Source organism: Myotis lucifugus, unplaced genomic scaffold (genome assembly GCF_000147115.1).
Source record: "Myotis lucifugus unplaced genomic scaffold, Myoluc2.0 scaffold_9, whole genome shotgun sequence".
In the NCBI taxonomy this organism is placed as follows: Eukaryota; Metazoa; Chordata; class Mammalia; order Chiroptera; family Vespertilionidae; genus Myotis; species Myotis lucifugus.
Window position 1 is genome coordinate 1,268,717 of NW_005871057.1, and position 18,664 is coordinate 1,287,380.

The 18,664-nt window shown below is 44.7% G+C and overlaps 1 protein-coding gene across 1 annotated transcript in view; it reads right to left on the reverse strand.

Annotated features, from left to right (window-relative positions):
• Nucleotides 1-2,635: 2,635 nt before the first annotated feature.
• Nucleotides 2,636-18,664, reverse strand: part of E2F7 (E2F transcription factor 7) — a 35,900-nt gene continuing 19,871 nt past the window's right edge. Inside the window, exons 7-13 of the mRNA XM_006084039.3 lie at nucleotides 17,772-17,906; nucleotides 12,527-12,712; nucleotides 11,965-12,034; nucleotides 9,178-9,682; nucleotides 7,830-8,085; nucleotides 5,481-5,902; nucleotides 2,636-4,178 (exon numbers count right to left, since the gene is read on the reverse strand). Of these exons, the coding sequence (XP_006084101.1) occupies nucleotides 4,008-4,178; nucleotides 5,481-5,902; nucleotides 7,830-8,085; nucleotides 9,178-9,682; nucleotides 11,965-12,034; nucleotides 12,527-12,712; nucleotides 17,772-17,906 (1,745 nt within the window). The 3' untranslated portion in view covers nucleotides 2,636-4,007. The remainder of the gene's footprint in view (nucleotides 4,179-5,480; nucleotides 5,903-7,829; nucleotides 8,086-9,177; nucleotides 9,683-11,964; nucleotides 12,035-12,526; nucleotides 12,713-17,771; nucleotides 17,907-18,664) is intronic.

Sequence of the window (18,664 nt, forward strand, 5' to 3'; positions counted from 1 at the left end):
ACCGTGGTTTAGTTTATATGTCTTGTGAGACTAGGGACAGGGCAAGAAGTGACATGTGAGAAGAGGTCACAGTACAACAAGGGAGGCACAAGCTGACTCTGGCCAAGGGGCAAGCCCTATTATGGGGTCCTGTAGTCCCTCCGTCCACCACTTTGGGGGCTTCTATTGGGTACCTCGCACTGGGCTGGGTATTGCGATTCTAAAGCTGTTGTTTTCCCTAGCACCTCACAATCTAGCAGGGGAGACTAACAATGTAACATCATCGACTCTGGAGGTATAATGAGTTAGTGTAAATCAGATTAAGCCTGCTCTAGGTTCATTTAAAAGTGAGGGTTAACAGCCCTGGCCAGTGTGGTTCAGTTGGTAGGGCATTGTCCTATGCACTGAGAGGTCAGAGGCTCCATGCCCAGTCAGGGCACAGGCCCGGGTTGCAGGGGCTCCATCCCATTGAAGGTGTGCAGAGGCAGCGGATCGATGTCTCACCCTCATCGAAGTTTCTCTTTCTCTCTCTCTAAAATCAATAAAAAGCGAGGTCACCTGGCCAGCGTGGCTCAGTGGTTGAGCACTGACCTATGAATTGAGAGGTCACAGGTTTGATTCCTGGTCAGGGCACATGCCCGGGTTGCAGGCTCAATCCCTAGTGTTAGGCGTACAGGAGGCAGCAATCAATGATTCTCTCTTGTCATTGATGTTTCTCTCTCCCTCTCCCTTCCTCTCTGAAATCAATAAAAATATATTAAAAAATAAAAAATGAGGGTTAACAGTGGAATTTGGCTTTAAACTAAAGGTGGGCATTTGCTAGACTGAGAAACATTTAGTCTTTGGTCTGCATTCACTGTATCCTTAATATTGCATAAGCATGAGTATCATGTGGAAGCTCCAGACCTCCAGAGATTCTAACTCAGATAGCATTCCGAAGTTTAGGAGCACCGGCCCTCTACCCTCCCAAGATCCCATGTATTCCTGACACAGTAGGTTTTGGCATTTGGAAACCACCAGAAGGTCTCAGCAAAAAGATGTGACTTGGGTTTATGAGGGCTTGTTGGCTACCCTGCACCTGGTCATGGTTTTCCTGAAGACGGCACTCAAAAAGTCCACCAAACAAACATAACTAACATCTCTTTGTTTTTATTGCTATTTTATAAAGCCTAATATTTTTCTAAAAAAAAAGTTTACATGTAGTAAGTTACAAGTAAACAGCTATAGATAACATAGCCATTAGAAAAAAAAAGAACTAAGTATGAAAACAAAAGCAGTAAGCAGCAATAAAATTAACACCTACATACAACTAGCAGTGCAATAAGATAAGCAGAAAGCAGCTTTACCTGGAAAGAAAAAGTGATTTAAATACAGAAATAGCACCTTACAAAAAGGAATTGAGACATGTAAACGTGGTAGGCAGATTCAAGTATAAAAGTTATACCCCCAACTCTTGTACCAGAATGAAAGGGTTTCACAAACCCTGGACAGTGTAGGGCACACACCCTCCTCAGTGCCAACTCGGAGCTGCATTTCCTTAGTAGGATCACCAATGATTGTTTTTTTCTTTTACTAAATCATACAATGACAGACTCAAGATTGCCACTGCCGCGTCACGGCCCCAAACACCCACGTCCAGCTCAGGAGCTTCACTGAGTTGGTGGCTCTGTAAGAAACAGACGCATCATCCGGACAGAAACCGCCATGCATCGTTTCCACATGTCACACAGCCACATTATGACGTGGGTACTGAATACAAAAGGCACCTGTTCTTAGTTTTCTATCGCTAAGTATGGTCACAGAATCGTGATATTCCCATTTATGGGGTTACTTCCTAACACCCCTCAAGAACTGTGAATTCTCTGAGGTTTATGTGGTTATATCATGAACAGATTTTTTTTTTAAAAAGATAGTAAAGTGAGGAAAATCTAAGGACAGAGGAGATAATCAGTCTGTGTTTTGATTTGAATGCAGACCTCTCGAGTGAAAATATTTGGGGACAGTCTCCAGCAGGGCAGCTCTGACCTGCACCCCCCTGTGCAGGATTATATCCGGAGTCCTGAAAAGGGCGTTTTCATTTGTTCCGATAGGGATCCCATCATATCCGTTCAAGGTAATCATTACCATGCAATGGTGGATGACTGAACATTTTTATCTGTTGAACTCCAGAGAAGGTTGTAAAAAAGGGGAAAAATAGCATCTTGTAAACTTTAAAAGTTTAGTGTTAGTAAAATTTTATATGGTAGCAAATTTACTTATTCTACCTACCTACTTTTAGTTTAAAAAAAAAATCTTATGGGGGTATTAAGGCTAATAATATCCGATAGTTAATATAAAGCTACTTTACACAGACTCCCAGAGTCTCTTAAATTAATATTTTTATTCTTTCATATAACATTTTATTGGGTCCAAAAATAAAAATAAAATAAAACCCTAAACCAAGACTCCAAATCCAAGATAGAAATTTAAAAAAAGAGAAAGGAATAAAGAAAGAGGAACGGAAAGACCCATTTATTCTGAAGAAATAGGAGTGAGGTTAAACAGCCGTGGGCAAACTACGGCCCCGGATCCGGCCGGTTTGAAATGAATAAAACTAAAAAAAAAAGACCGTACCCTTTTATGTAATGATGTTTACTTTGAATTTATATTAGTTCACACAATCACTCCATCCATGCTTTTGTTCCGGCCCTCCGGTTCAGTTTAAGAACCCATTGTGGCCCTCGAGTCAAAAAGTTTGCCCACCCCTGGGTTAAGATCAATAAATTTAGGCATACAAAGATCTCGTCTGGCTTATGTACGGAAGCCCTGAAGTAATCCGGGTTGACAAAGGGATACTGCATGACAGCTTCCCGAATTGCAGTCGCGCTGAACTATAAGCCCCTGCTTTCACGTGCTTACTCTTCTGTCCTCTGAACATAACTCTGGTTTGAATGCTCTTAGGTACTCAACAACCTGTGTCCACTTTCCTCTTACCCTTCCAAACTGAAGACAAAAAGCAAAGGAAAAAATAATCACCTATTGTCCTATTATCAGTTTCTACATTAATTCCTCAGAATTCTACCAAAAGGTCCTATTCAGATGCCAATTTCCCATACAATTATTTTCCACCCCCCTGATTTATCCAATGAACAGCAATTGTTAGAAGGCATCCAGACCTGACATTTAATATTTAAATAATAATAAAAAAGCACCCCACAGGGGCATGTAGTGAAGGACAGTGAACACAGTAAGGTGGTTTTTTTTTTTTTTTTTTTTGTCCACAGTTAACTGAGAAGCAGCGGTTCGGCTGCTGTAGTTCATCTAAGCTCTTGTGCCCAGACACGGTTAGCACATCCGTTGTAGCAAGGTGTGCCATTCACAGTTATTTTGGTCTTGACATTCTGTCATGTGTACCAACATTTTCCACATTATCTCTAAGGTGTAAAGTAAGTGCAGGGCTAATTATAGGGGAAAAGCACAAACATTCAAGTCGTCACACCCTGAAGAGCATGTTTTGCTGTACTTGTAAACTTTTTGCACTAAGGCCCATTCCAGGAACACAATAAATAACACGGTAGGATTCACAGCTGACGCTGTCTTCCCGATGAAGCCTAGGAAGCCGTAGCTTTTTAATCTGCAGGAAGGAAGGCTCTCTCACCACAGATCTACTCAGGGCGAGTGGAAAGACACGTCAGGGACACTCACCCTGGCTAAGTGCTGGACAGGCCCCACCTTTAGGGAAACCACTGGCTCCAGTAGCCTGTTCCGATCTACTTCGAGCAAATAGAGAATTCTTGGAGCAAAACCACAAGTCAGCGGGCGCTTTCCCTGCGACACCAGGCACAGAGTCTGGGCGCTAACTGGTACTAAACGCGCAATTAGTAACAATGACTTTCAGGAGAATAGACGGTGATGGGAAGTCGACGTGAGGACCGGAGGGTGAAAGGCGCGATGGCGTGCATTCTGCTTCGCTCCAGCGCCAGGACCTGACCTGTGACGGACAGGGAAGCTCAGGCGGTCTGAGGCACGCCATCGGGCAGAGCACCCGGCTAGTGGGCACCGCCGCTGGGTATTTCAAGTCTCCGCTGCGCTGAGCTGGCGTTTTGCGACTGCTTGCTCTCTCTTCTCCTAAGGACCCGGTCTCCAAGGCTGCCGGGTGTCTTGAAGAATGTCTCACAATGTGTGTGTCGGGTGCTCTTGGGGGTCCCTGGAGTTGGGGACTATAAAAGAAAATCAGAGTAAATAAAAGCAGAAGTGAAGTCAAATTGTTCTCTGTCTCTAAACTGGAAGTCCTGTGGCATTATGGTCCCTAAGCAGGCGGTCCCTCCTCTTTGCTTTTCTATCACATTCATGCGATGTATCTCAATACTTACCACAATTGGAAATTAACTTACCTTGTGTGCAGAAAGGCAGCCTAACAAAGAATTTATAAGCGTGGCACCTGGAGCCAGGGTCTGGGCTCTGCCATAATTAGCTGTGTGACCTTGGACAAATGATTTAACCAGTATGTCCCCCAGTTTCTTCATCCATACAATGGGGATGATAAAAGTACTGACTTTAGAGGTTGTAAAAACTGAATAATATAATACTGATAAGGTACTTTAGAGCATGCCAGGCAAATAGTAAGTATATGTTTCTTGGCTCTTTTGTTTATTGATATTTATCCTCTCCTGTTAAATGTTAAACATGTATCCCCTTAACAAGCTCTAGGAGGGCAGGACTATTACCCTGTTTACTGTTATACCCTCACTGCCTAGGTCAGTGCCCGGCACATAACTGGTGATCAAAAAGTATATGTTACGTTGTAATAGCCTTGTTTAAAAACTACCATGTTTATTTCAACGTCTACTAAACTTCTGAGCCTCTGAATAACATGTTTAAAATATTTTTTTGCCGCAACATAACTCTTTCTTTTGGAGAGAAAGCACTCTGAAAAATGCTTAATGCATGAAAGGAATTCAACAAATACTTATTGACTAAAGTATAAATGGAGTTTGGGGGAGAAATATAGTTTGATTAATTTATATTAATCATATACACTTATATATGTACATTTGCCTCTATTCTGAGTGTGTATGCATATAGATGCCTCCTAAACACTGCATTTTAAGAAATGACAGATGCTAAAAATCTTTGTGTCAGTATCAAGACTTCCAAAGTTTATCTTGTTTCTGCACAATTAAAATTCAGGGTGGTCTCCTTTATGGATCTAACGAAATGAAAACTTGGAGAATCTGAACATTCAGCATTCATCAAAAATTTACCTGAACTAAGCCTAAAATAATTTCCTCTAATTAAAAACAAGTAAGAAACATTTTTGTCTTTAAAGCACGGGTCTCCTGCCATTGGTGTTTGTACTTTATAAGCAGGTAATGGGGTCTGTAGGGGAAGCTGGGAGAACCACACCCGGAGCCGCTGCCCTGCAGTCAGGTGACTAAAACCAAAGCTGGTGAGATGCAGGCACCCCCGTCCCAGAGTGATGAGCCTTCTTGTGCAAATGGAAACAAAACTTCAGGACTCACCTGCTGTAATTTCACCACAGAGCCTGGGTGTCCTTCGTACACTGGGGACGTGGGCTGGGTGGCGTTGTGGGGTCTGGACATCACTGGACTCTGGTTAAGTGAGTGGGGACCCTGAAGCTGAGGGTCTGCTGGAGGGAGTGTCGAGGAGTTTGGGTTAACCAGGGCTGCAGGGCCGATGAGAAGATGAGGCGTTGATCCGAGGCCTGGCAAGCGGAAACTCCCAGGTCCCGTGTTTGGGACAGAGCCAGGGGCAGGAGAAACCGGCCCGGCCATTGTGGGAGAGTAGAGAACAGGAAATGGGCCCAGTGTCGAAGATGGTAAGACCATGCAAGGGACACCGAGGGGTGGCAGCTGACCCGAAGGTGGTCTCATAGCATGAGGGGTCTGACTGCCAGGTAAGAGCACGTTGAGACCATTTAATCCTGAAACAAGCAGAACAAGGCAAAAGTCAGAATGTAGGTCTCATTCAAGCTCAAATTCCTCCGGGCACTTGCAAATGGGAGCCCCCAGTGAATCAACCCCACCTGAGCAGTCAGCCCCTCCCCTGTGCCCTCCCAGCCCCTTCCCTGTGCTCTCCCAGCTGGCACTGCCTCTTTGCAGCAGCAGCTCTGGCTGAAACCCCCCGTATTTCTGTGTGAGAACTGGGTGGATGCCTGTGTCTCCCGAGGGGGATTTCAATGTGAACACCACTGCATTGAAATGGAGGAGGAATGGAACTTGGATGGGAAAAACTGTATCTTTACTTCTATGAACTGTAGCTGAAATTTATATTTCCCTCAGTTAAGATCATGGGCAACACATCACAACAGTGTTACTACTACCTTGCCTTTGTCACTAGAACAAACACAGATATATTCATAGAACATTACAGCTATGGCAGATTTCTGAATAGACTGTTATGCTCATCACAATTTTGAAATTATGAGAGTATTGGATTTTCTGTCACATATTTTTATTACTGTAATTAAAAAACATTTTTCTAACTGTATCTATAATAATAAAAGCATAATATGCTAATTAGACCGGACAGCCGAACGACCTTTCGGACATCCTTCCGGGTGACCTTCAGGATGAAGCCGGGGCTGTGAGGGCCAAGCCGCTTGTAGGAATTTCGTGCACCGGGCCTCTAGTTTCCATATAATTGGCTTCCTTTGTAATCCCTGTGTTCTGTGCACTTGTAAGTGTGCTGAGGAGGAATCCCTGGGCTGTACCACAGAGGCAAAGGGCCCATGGCCGTGTCTGGGTTTTGTTCAATATATCTGTAACACTGAGAATCATGTTTAAACTCTCACAAAATACTTGCTAAAGGAATAAAGAATGTCTTCTAGAGGAGCGAATAATAACCAGTTCCTACCTACCTGTGAAGTGAACAAGGACTTGAGGAAAATCAATTTAAGTCTCTTTCCATCCAGAGCAGCTTCATGTACTCTGTGCATATCTAAATTAGGTGTCTATTATATTTCAGCTTTACTTCAAAATGGTAACAGCATTTATTGAGTCTTACTAAGTGTCAGACACTATTATTCTAAATGCTTCAGATGTATTCTTATTGAACTGAATTTTCACAGCACCCCTCCCCCCATGAAGCAGGTGCTGTTGTGATTGCCGTTTTACCAATGAGGGTGGCTGCAGCGCCTTTCGCTCCCACAGACAACAGGTGGCTTTCACACCCAGCCCTTCTGCTGCAGCCCTGCCACCAGACCAGTCACAGGCTCCGTCCCTCTGGACATTCAAGAGATCAGCACGCTAGGGGCACACAGTGGCCAACTGGCTCATACTGTCACACTGAACCAATGCCAGACTCAGCTGAATTATAAAAAAGAATCATTTTTTGAATTTGTTGTGCCTTTTAAAATTTTAAATCCTCACCCAATGATATGTTTTTTATTGATTTTAGAGAGAAGAAGGAGAGAGAGAAAGAAACATCGATGTGAAAGAGAAACATTGATTAGTTGCCTCCTGTAGGTGCCCCAACTGGGGATCGAACCCACAACCTAGGTATGTGCCCTGACCAGAAATGGAACCCACAACCTTTTGGTATATGGGACGAGGCTCCAACCAACTGAGCCACCTGGTCAGGGCTATTGTGCTTTTTTAGCAAATAAAGTTTAATACATTTTTTTTTAAAAATCACTTGCGTAATTATTTCCCCATTAACCTGGAGGTTGGTGAAAGTCTAAGCAGCCTCTCCCTTCGTTTCATCAGTGGAGGAAACAAGAGGGCTGAGAGTAAAATGACTCAGAGGCTCATCAATGAACTGCTTTGGTCAGGTGACACGGAACAAGATTTAAAAATCCAACTGATCGTCGATTACCCCAAGGGCCTTAGGGACATGATGACATCCCTTACCGGCTGGTGGCTGCACGTAAAGACACTGCAGCAAAGAGGGCTCGGTGGTGCCTTCATTTTCTTGCAAAGGCTTTTCAATCTCTGTGTTCCTTGGAAGACTTCCCCACTCGGAAGAAACGAAGCCATGTGCTGGAGCCTTTCCCCAAACGCCCCTTGCAGCAGGCAGGTGGCTATTCAAGGGCACATCTTCAAGGGACACAGGCACCCTGTTACCCCGCATCTTGGGAGAGGCAACATCTGAGGAATCTGCGGATTTCTAAGCACAACCAAACCAGGAACCAGAAAAGCAAGTCAAAATCCCAGCAGCAAATCTTAATAACAGCTTTACCAAAACAACTACCATAGAACAGGAAGGTCAAACACAGCTGTGCACAACAGTGACTTGTGTATGTCTGTTGTCTCAGTCACGTTTTAGGAATGGCCTGAAAATCAGCGTCACACCTCAAGCATAGAAATGGTGGAGATTTTCATAAACAGGAAAACGGGCCATGATGTTCAGATGGTGCAATATGTTTCTGAGCTGCCAGCACAGAAAGGGTGATGATACCACAGTCTTTGAGGGGCCTGGTAAGAATTGCGGGGAGGCCCAAAGCTGTCTTGGTTATCTAAGGCACATACCAGTCAGTCTTTCATTTCTGTTCTGCAACCCACACTACATACACACTTAGGAAAATTCGCCCCGGCAGCAGAAAGGGCCTTAATTAACGAACTGATTCCCATGAAGGGTGCCCAGCTGACCCACTACAACCCGCTGCAATGCCAGTGCTCCTGCTGTCTGCGAGTCTCACTGGTCACGCCTCATCAACCTCTGCATGGCCACTGAGCGGGAGACGTGGACAGCTCCTGCGTTTGCTCTTCTCACTTCGTGGGGAGGGAGACGGGATCTCTGAGCAGAGATGAAAACTGACCAAGCACAGGCTCTGAAAGTGAAGTAGCGTCCACATTCCGGACTCTGGAACTTAGCTGAGTCCTGGATTAAGACGGTTCAGTGATCTCAATGTATTTAAAACAAAAGGACGGCAACAAGACCAGGAGGAAATATACAGGCGTGTGAACAGTGGTGGCCTCTGTGTGGTGGCATAATGGGCAGAACTTTTCTTTAAACGCTTTGTCATTTTATACAAAGTGTGACTTTTATAAAAAGCACTTACTTTTCTTATAGTACTACTTTACGGCAAGCCTTTTGGGGAAAGCTAGTTCAGGCCTTAAATATGCAAGTGGCTCATGAAATACCCCCTATTCCAGACTCAGTAGCTTATTAACCTCGGTGTGTCCTCATTAGGAAGAAGCTCCGGTAACGGGACGTCCCTAAACACACCCACCCAAGAATCCACCGGGACGCCCTTACCTTGGGCATGACCAGGGACAGAGGGCCGTCTTCGTAGCCCCTGCTTTGTCTTTTAGCTGCCGGCTCCTCCTCCTCCTCCTCTGGCAGCTGCCTCTCCTCACCCAGGCGCTTCTGGGCTGCGGGTGTGGACCACAGCGCTGCGGCTGAGGCCTCTGAGCCTCTGCTGTCCCTCTCGGACCCGGGCTCCGGGGGCGGTCCCTCCTGCAGGCTCCCGCACAGCATGAACAGAGAGGTGGAGGGCACGTACAGCAGGGGCTGGCCGGCCAGCAGGCCTGGCTTCAGGCTCTCCAAGTCTGAGGCCGCAGAAGCGAGGGAGACACCTACTTGTCTATTCAGACCATTCTGTGTGGAGAAGGCCTGCAAGTCCGTCGGAGGCACGGAAAACACCTGGTGGACTAAAGGATTGACACAGTATTCTGAGTCCACAGGGTGGACAGGGAAAGGAGCGGCGGGGTCCAGGCTGCTGGATGGAAGCGTCACCCCCTCCCCGTCCAAGGCTTTGCCCCTGTAATAAAAAGAAACAACAGGAACCACTGAGTTACCACATTCTACCAACTCCCGACTCTACTTTTCTGAAGAGACGCACCAAAGCAAGAGTGGGGAATACTGCTTGGTTGTTAAAGTGTATTCCCTGAACACACATTAGGTAACCTAACCGCAGAGGCGATGACCAGGTATAACCAGGATCGACAGTTGGCAGGGGGGAGGGAGGAGCTGATGGCTAATGAGGGACTTGCTCTGGGAGGATCTGTTTAGAGCTAATACTGGCCCCTTCCACATCTAATAGTTATCAACTACCCAGCAGGTACCGCTTACCAGGCACATGGGTACTACAATAATTAGCACATTATAATACTTTACACAACTGTTATAATATTAGTCACCACTCTCATCCCCCCAGTCACCACTCTCATCCCCCCAGTTTACTAGGGAACAAAACTGAGGTTCAGAGGGTAAGCAATCTCCTGAAGGTCACTCAGAGGGGCCTCTTGCTCAGTCACCGTGAGAGATCCGGGCTGCTTAAGAGACTGGACAACTTTGATTTCAAGGATACATCCCATTCGTCTCAAATCCTCTGTGAGACAAATGAAGTGGGCAGTGAGTGAGGAAATACACTTATCTACAAAATTATTCTTTTCTGTCATTCTTGTCCCATTCTGCTCAGTATTACTATAGACTTTTTAGGCAACGCATTCAAAATCAAGGCCCATCAATATGTGAGATTATAAACATTATCTGGCCTTTTATACAAAAAAATTTTCAAATACTAAAAAACAAAATGTTTATATGTTCAGTATATTTTTGGAAATAGACGAGGAAACTCCTTTAGAAACTGGTACACAGAGAACAGGGATTTCTGACTACTTTTCTGTTGGAATCACTGAGACCTGGGTTGCCCACAATCTCACTGTCCACTGTGCTGCTGGGAATAAAATGGAGGGCTCCGGGCTGCAGTGCTGAGTGACTCTCAACCACAGCCCCCTCTGAGTAAGCAATCGCTATTACTCAGCTCTGTGAAACCCAGTGTGTCCACACTGAGCACATCACACACCTTCCTACCCCCAGCCGTCTCCCGTCAGTCTCTCCATCTCCACCACTGCCACCATCATCTGAGACCCAGGTATTTCTGCAGTGCCTCCTCCTGCTCTGGTAGGTCCTGCTGACTCACCGTTCCCACTGCGTTCCACCTCTGGCTGCGCCAGCTCAGGCCTGCACCACAGACAGAATTGCTGCAAATGCTCTGCTCTGTGATCTGCTCACCTAGAGGATATTCTCTACTTCCAATCCCACCTGCTTAAAGCAGCCAGAATGGTCTTCCCTGGTGAATCTGCAATAGTCTGCACCATCTGTCTCCTAAATCCAAACCCTTCTACCTGGCTTTCAAAGCTTTTTGCCAACTTAGCCTACTTACCTCCAACACCCTAAGCTCTTCTTCTGAATGGTGTTTCCTTTCACTATCCTATTTGGGTAAATCATTATCGTTAATCAGCTTGCTGTCCCTCCACTCCCTGACCCTGCCTCAGAATCTGTTTCTTCCCAAATCAGTCATTAAAAACGTCTCTTGTTCCTTCTTTAGCATTTCCTCTAATAACATGTGACTGCTGTTAAAGGAGAATAACAGTACCAACCTCAAAAGATTGTTATGACTAGCCCTGGCCAGTGGTTAGAGTGTTGGCCCATGCACCAAAGGGTCATAGGTTCAATTACCAGTCAAGGGCACATACCTGGGTTGTGGGTTCAGTCCCCAGCCCTGGTGGGGTGCGTGCAAGAGGCAACCAATTGATGTTTCTCTCTCACATCGATGTTTCTCTCTCCAATCCTCCCTTTCTTCTATTCTCTCCCTAAAAATCAATGGAAAAAAATCCTCTGGTGAGGATTTAAAAAAAAAAAGGTTGTTATGATTAGATGAGTTTATATACATAAAACTTTTGGATTAGTACCTGGCAGTCACGTGTTACAATGATGACAAAGTGACTCATGGACTATGATCCATCATTTTTCGTGTCACACTAGTAGTGCTTTGTCTTTTGGGGGGCATTTGTTTAATTTTTTTCCCTATAAGCTTTCATAGCTCAGGGGATAATTTTTTGTACTTTTGTGTCCCTGATGCTATATCATGCACATTGTTTTGCATAAAGGGTAAACTTACAAACTTCTCAATAAACAAATGGCTGACTTAGGAGCAAGATTGCTAAAAGTTACCTTTGGGTGGGTGGCATTTCAATTTAGTCCAAGTGAACATTCAGAAATAGAGAAGAATACACCTGGAGTTTTTAAAAGACTTACTGTGGCTTGTCTTCTATTTGCTGTTGGTAAATAGCTGCCAGACTTCCAATTTCTAGGAAGCCACCTGGTCCTATAAAGGAAAAGGAAGGTCTCAGAAATACAGCAAGAGACGTATACATACCAGTTTTTTATAGCAGGATGCATTTTCACAGCTCAGGGACTCTAAGACTATCTCAAGTCTATTCTGGTTTTGATTCAAAGAGAGACATTTTGAGAAGCTAGCTGTTACCGGTAAATTCAGGTCTCATCGAGAATTGGGAAGAGAAACAAAACAAGTGTTGCTTTGTAAGTCGGATGCATTTTTGAGATGCATCAAACAGGCCATCCGTGGCAAGCTAATTGATCTTCCAGGCTGACTAGGATCAGTATCAAGGAATAGGCCCATGGTCACACCCTGTGAAGTCACCAACTCTCTACCCCCAATAGCTGTCCCACTTCAGGGTAGTGAAAAAACAGGCAGGGCCTAGAGAGGCGACTGGATTTAAAGTGCCAGCGCGTGGAGGGTAAGGCTACGATGACATGGGCTGATGGAGTCCAGGGTTCAGCAAAGGCAGGTAGATACCTTGTGCTTCCCTGGAAGGGCTGCTGGGTCCCGAGTTCACTTTCCTGTGACTCCTCTCAGAAGCTGGAACTCTGTTGAAGGAGCCACGTCGAGCCAGCTTCTGTGCAGCACAGATGTGAACTTTGCTGTATGTTTCACTTTTCAGTTCTGGTAAGACAGATGCAGCAACATCCACTAGTTCTTCATCTACATAAACGGAAGATTTGGCAGTGTTGTTACACAGCTATCATTCCAGATAACTTTACCTTTTTAAGATATGGCTTGGAAAGCCTATCATTGTAATGGAGCTACCCTATAAATGAGAAACTCAGACACTCCAAGGAATTATATGAGCCTGTCTCAAACCCCAATTTCTTCTGATGTACAATTCTTTTTAAGTTAGTGGAGGACTATAAAGTGAGACTAACTCCATATATGTTCTAAAATTACCTACACTGCAATAAAAGTAGAGCAAGATGCTTTTCACCCCAAAATAGAAGGGACCTAACATTTTAGATACTTTCTTTGGGCAGAGTATCAACGTGCATATTTTGAGGTTTTTAACATTAATTGAAATCAGTCTCTTATGCCATAGCTCTAAGGCAATGAATATAAAAATTTCTGGATTCTATTGCTTTATTATTTCTTATGCAGTAGGGCTCCGTTACCCAGTGACCAAAGGAATAAGGTCAACAGAAACCTCATAGTTGAAATGCTGCAGAATAGTTGAAATGCTGCAGAATAGTAAGGATAATAAAGGGCTGGGCCTGAGGGGCCCGTTTTATGCTTCAACCAGGCCTGTATTTCTAGGTAGAAACAGTCCCCACTGCTGTTGCTCAGACAGTTATTCCTACCCTGCTCTTCTGTGCTGTTTATTTCGGAGCTCAAAGCATGCCCATTTTAATAAGGCCGGTTAAATAGACGGAAAGGCCCAGCCACACTTACAGTCTCTAAAACACACAAACACTGAAAAAGAAAATCACCTTTATGGGTTTCTATTTCTTATAACAAAAACACAGTAAATGTTCTTTTTAGAAATTCAGAAATTACAGAATCAAAAAGAAAAAAATGGGTCAAGACAATAACAGGGATCAGAGTTCCCCTCCTTCCTGAAACAAAACATTGGACAATATATATAAATCAACCAGTGGCTCTCACGACACTGAACATCAGGACATGAAAGACAATGATCCTTTAGAGCCAGGAATCAAGTGAGGTGAGCTCCATGACTGCCCCAATTCACTGCCTGGAGACTGTTTCCAGGTTGGGGTGCAGAGAGGGGAACCTTGAGAGAGCCTGGAAGTCTCTCCAGGTTTAGGATGGAGCTGGGAGGCCAGGAAAGCCAAGGCAGCTGGAGTTTGCATGGCAAGATATTAGAGGAGAGCCATACAGAAGGAGAATGCTGGAGATGGGTGGAAGGTGCCCCTCGGGTACTCAGTGGAGTACTCACACAGGTGAGAAAACTACCCAAGGCCAGAGGGGAAAGAACCACTCAAAAGGAGCAGAAGGAATACTGTGTTGTTTCAACAGTGGGGACAATGTACATGCATATATATGTATGTGTCTATATGGGGACAATGTACATGCATATATGTGTATACGTGTATACACATATATGCATATATATATATATGTTTTAATCCTTACCCGAGGATATTTTGTCATTGCTTTTTAGAGAGAGTGGAAGAGAGAGGGAAAGGCAGAGAGATATCGATGTGAGAGAAACACATCAATTGGTTGCCTCCTGCATGACCCCCGACTAGGGCCTCGGCTGGGGAGGAGCCTGCAACCGAGGTATGTGCCCTTGACTGGAATAGAACCTGGGACCCTTTGGTCTGCAGGCCAATGCTCTACCTACTGAGCCAAACTGGCTAGGGCTACATACATATTCATTGTAGCTTTATTTGTAACAGCCAAAAAATGGAAATAATCCAAATGTCCATCAACATGTAAATGATTGAAGAATGATATAGCCATACAATGGAATACTTCTTAGCAATAAAAGGAAAAAACTACTGATAAATGCTACTACATGATTAATCTAAAAATAATTATGCCGAGTGAAAGAAGCCTGATAAAGAGTATAGGAGGTACAGCCTATTGTTGTTTGTGGTTCTCATGTTCTGTAAAGTGAGCAGGAACAATTAATTAGCAAACACTGAAGCACTGTTCCTAGAGGAAATACAGGGTTAGGTTCCTGCATGCCTCTGGTCACAACATTTTTGTCAAATGATCTACACATAACCATGTTTTATGTGTTTCTGTTTAAAGACACCTTATTTAATACATATTGTTGATCCATCAGTTCTGAACTCATAGCAAACAGCACTAGAACTCATGTCTCAATGAAGCTCCTCTAACATGTATTTTCTCTGTAAGGTACATCACTTAGAAACACTAGACAACGCTTCAGCACAACACTTGGGTACCATTTCAAACAGCGAAATCACCAACTCCAAGCACACAAATGTGAAACATGGCATTAAAAGGACCACAAAAAGGACACTTGTTTATAGTATGAGAGCTGAAACAGGCAGAGCACTGTCCAGCTTGACCTCAGTTGGCAACTCAAACTTTCTGCCACTCTGCATATCTGTGAACAACTTAGAAAATGCTGCGAGTATTACTTTTGGAGTGACAAATTTGAGTAGATAAATTTGCAAATATGGAATCCGATATAATAAAAGGCTAATATGCAAATCAACCAAACGGCAGAACAACTGGTCACTATGACATGCACTGACCACCAGCGGGCAGAAGCTCAATGCAGGAGCTGCCCCCTGGTGGTCACTCATGGCTCATGGCCGGTGAGCGCAGCAGTGGGAGCTTCTCTCGCCTCCACAGCAGTGCTAAGGACCCCCCTCGGGAGATGTCCAACTGCCAGCTTAGGCCCGTTCCCTGAGGGGACACCCCCCGAGGGGTCCCAGACTATGAGAGGGTGCAGGCCAGGTTGCACTCCCCCTTCCCTACCCCAGTGCATGAATGTCGTGCACCGGGCCTCTAGTCTGTGAATAATGACTGTAGGTGACTCACTGATAAAAATTTTTATAAAATACAAACAAATCTAGAGTGAAAGAAAGCAGATCAGGGGCTTCCCCTGGGGAGAGAGGAGGGGAGGAAGGAAGAAGTTTGAAGGGACAGAAGAGACTCTGGAGGGTGATGGGCTCACTGTCTTGACTGCGGTGATTACTTCACAGATGCAGACGATGCAAAAGCTTATCACATTGTAACTTTAACCACATTCCACTTATAATGTGCCATGATACCTCAATAAAGCTGTTAAAAGGAAGAAAAGCCATGATGGTGGGAAGGGAGATAGGAAAGAGACATATATGAAGTTTAATTGTGAGGCACTGCTAATCAAGGAGTGAATTAAGGGATCAAAGGTAACTCGTTCCAAATTTGACAGCTGGGCTGATGAGGATATCAGTAGAAACTAGGGAATGCAGAACAAGGATCACATTTCTGAGGGTAGGTAAGCAGCTACTTTTGAGGTTCCTGACCTGGTTCCAAGCCCTCTTTCCCTCCTCAGATCAGAGCTCCCCCCAGTTGCTGTCCCACTGGTTATGCAAATACATGAACTCATTTTCTCAACTCCAGCTCATTTCCCCAACTACCTCATTTTCTGCAATGATACCACCATCCTTGAACCCCTCCTCTCTTTCAACCTATCTAAAGACTAAAGACCCCTTGTCACGTCAGTCTATGCATCTAGTACAAATGTCTTGCTTACCCTTTGAAGCCCACCAAAAATTCTGTTCCAACTGATCGCACTTCATGCCTCATCACTCTCTGCCCTATGCCCTCCACTCAGATCAGGATGGCTGATCTCTCCCCCACACACCAGACTTGTGCTTAGGTATCAGTTCCTTCAACTAAAAAGCTCTCCATCCCTCCAAAACCTAAAAGTCCATCAGAACTTCACCCATATCCTTTGATTTCCTATAGCACCACTACCACCATGTATAGTGCTTGACTGTTATTCTAAGTTTCAAATGAGTGCTAACTATACGACTCCAGTAGAGGCTCATTAACCAACGAAAGTGAGCAAGGCACGGATCTGGGTACGTCAGGTAATCAAAGATGAACAAAGACCTCTTCTGCCCTCAAACCCACGGAGCAGGGACCACAGCATCACATCAGCATCACCAAGTACAACAGCATTATACTAAAGTGCAGCAGTTCAGATGAGAGACTCTTTGCTCTGGGTGACGAGGGAAGCTTTATGGAGGAGTTGACATTTGTGACAGATCTGGAAAGGGGAACAGAGTATTTTCATGTCCAAGAGAAGAGGGCTTCACAGGTGAAAGGATGAAGAGAAGCCAAAGGCAGAGCAACAGAAAAGGGCAACGTTGTGTATTCCATGTAGGCACGGATGGCGAGGTGTATGCAGCCTTAGTCTCTCATGGCACGTGCACAGTCCACACGCAGTAAGTACTTGCTGGGTGGAATTAGTTACACTAGATTTCAAGTGGTTTCATCTAGATCCGAAGTGAATAATGTGCTACAATGAGGTAGAGAGCTGTATCTTCTATAGGCCTGGGTTAAGTGGCAGGAATTTATGCCACTAACACCAAAATTGCAAGGGTAATTTAAAAATAACATTAATGGTTTTTTCTCAGGCAGCCTAGTTATATGTAAAGTAGCTGGTACGGTAGGATCCAGTCCCCAATTGCTCAGCTATTACCTGTGAAATAGGTAGAAGATAATACCCTCTTCTGCTCTAGTTTAGTAAAATTAACATTTGTAACCTTTGAAATAAAAGATAAAAAACAGGTGTTCATTGCATCTATACTATATTTAGGAGCCATTTTTACCATATATTAGTTTCATGATAGCAATAGTATAATTTTTACATTATGTGGAATTTCAAAGAAAAACAATATTTTAGGTATTCCACTAATGTAGACATCACTCGAGTTTATAAATGTCATTTTAAATCCCTTGTCCCAAATTTCCAGGAAAAAAAAATCTTCTGAATAAAATAGAACATGCTAAAGGGCTGTAATTTACTAGTTACAGAAACTCCCACATCTTAAGCTCTCAGTATTTCCCCTCCAACTGTGTGAGCCGACCAGCACGAACCATTTGTGGACTAATACTCACTGTTCCGAGAGTGACATCACAGTCTAATTTGAAGGTGACTTGGGTAACGGAAAGTGAGGGAGAAGATCGATCTCACTCTGTAGTAGATGTAGGATTCAGAAAAGGACTTAGAAATGTAGGATTTTAAATAAAATAGGTGCCTAACAAAACCATGCCTCACCACTGGAGGCGAAGTCCACAGGCCCGATCCACTTGAAGGCTGGCTTACGGCCTCGCTCTTCCGTCACGTGCACTTTCTTGATCAGAGCCAGGCTGGTCAGGACATTGGCGATGTCATAGAGACGTCGGACCTTTGCTGGAAGACATCAAACACAATTACGGTCATGCTGCCTGCGGCACCATTACACTGTAGTTTATGTGACAGGTCACTTTTCTTGGCCACCATATACACCTCAGGGGAGAGCAGTGGGTGGGATGAAATGACCAATGGCTCTGTCATGAAATCACCCAGGATTTATGCATCTGCAGCCACAGACCAAGGTCGGTGTGTCCTTCCGTTTCCACAGCTTCACACCTTTCTAAGACAAGCAGGGAGAGCCCTGATTGCAAAAACACCCGAGGGAGGGAAGCGGGCTGTAATTAGAGGCTCAGTGAGTGTGATTCTGACGTGTGGCATGTCGGAAGCCTGCCCGAGTTTCTCCCAGCAGGAGGCTGTGGCACCAGCTCCACCAGGCAGCTGGGCTGTGAACATGACAGGGAATCCCCAGAGCTTCCTGCAAAGCCGCACTCCTGGGCACAGAGGGTGTTCCGGGCTCAGGATTCTGAGGTACCGCTGTGCTGAAGACAGGCAGTTCCTCACCTGAAGTCCCAGCCTCTGGCCACCCAGAGGGGAGGGGGTGGGATGCACAATCCTCGAGTCTTAAGAGGTTTGGGGAGACACATCTGAAAATGCCTGGACTAGAAGAGAAATTCAGAAGGGGTGGTAACACAGTAAATAGGCAGGTGATGCCCAGAAAGTAATTTCTATTTAAGAAATCAATTTACAGGTAGGAAACCCACTTGACTTCAGGGCTAAGATAAAGCAAAGAATATTGATGATTGTCTAGAAATAGC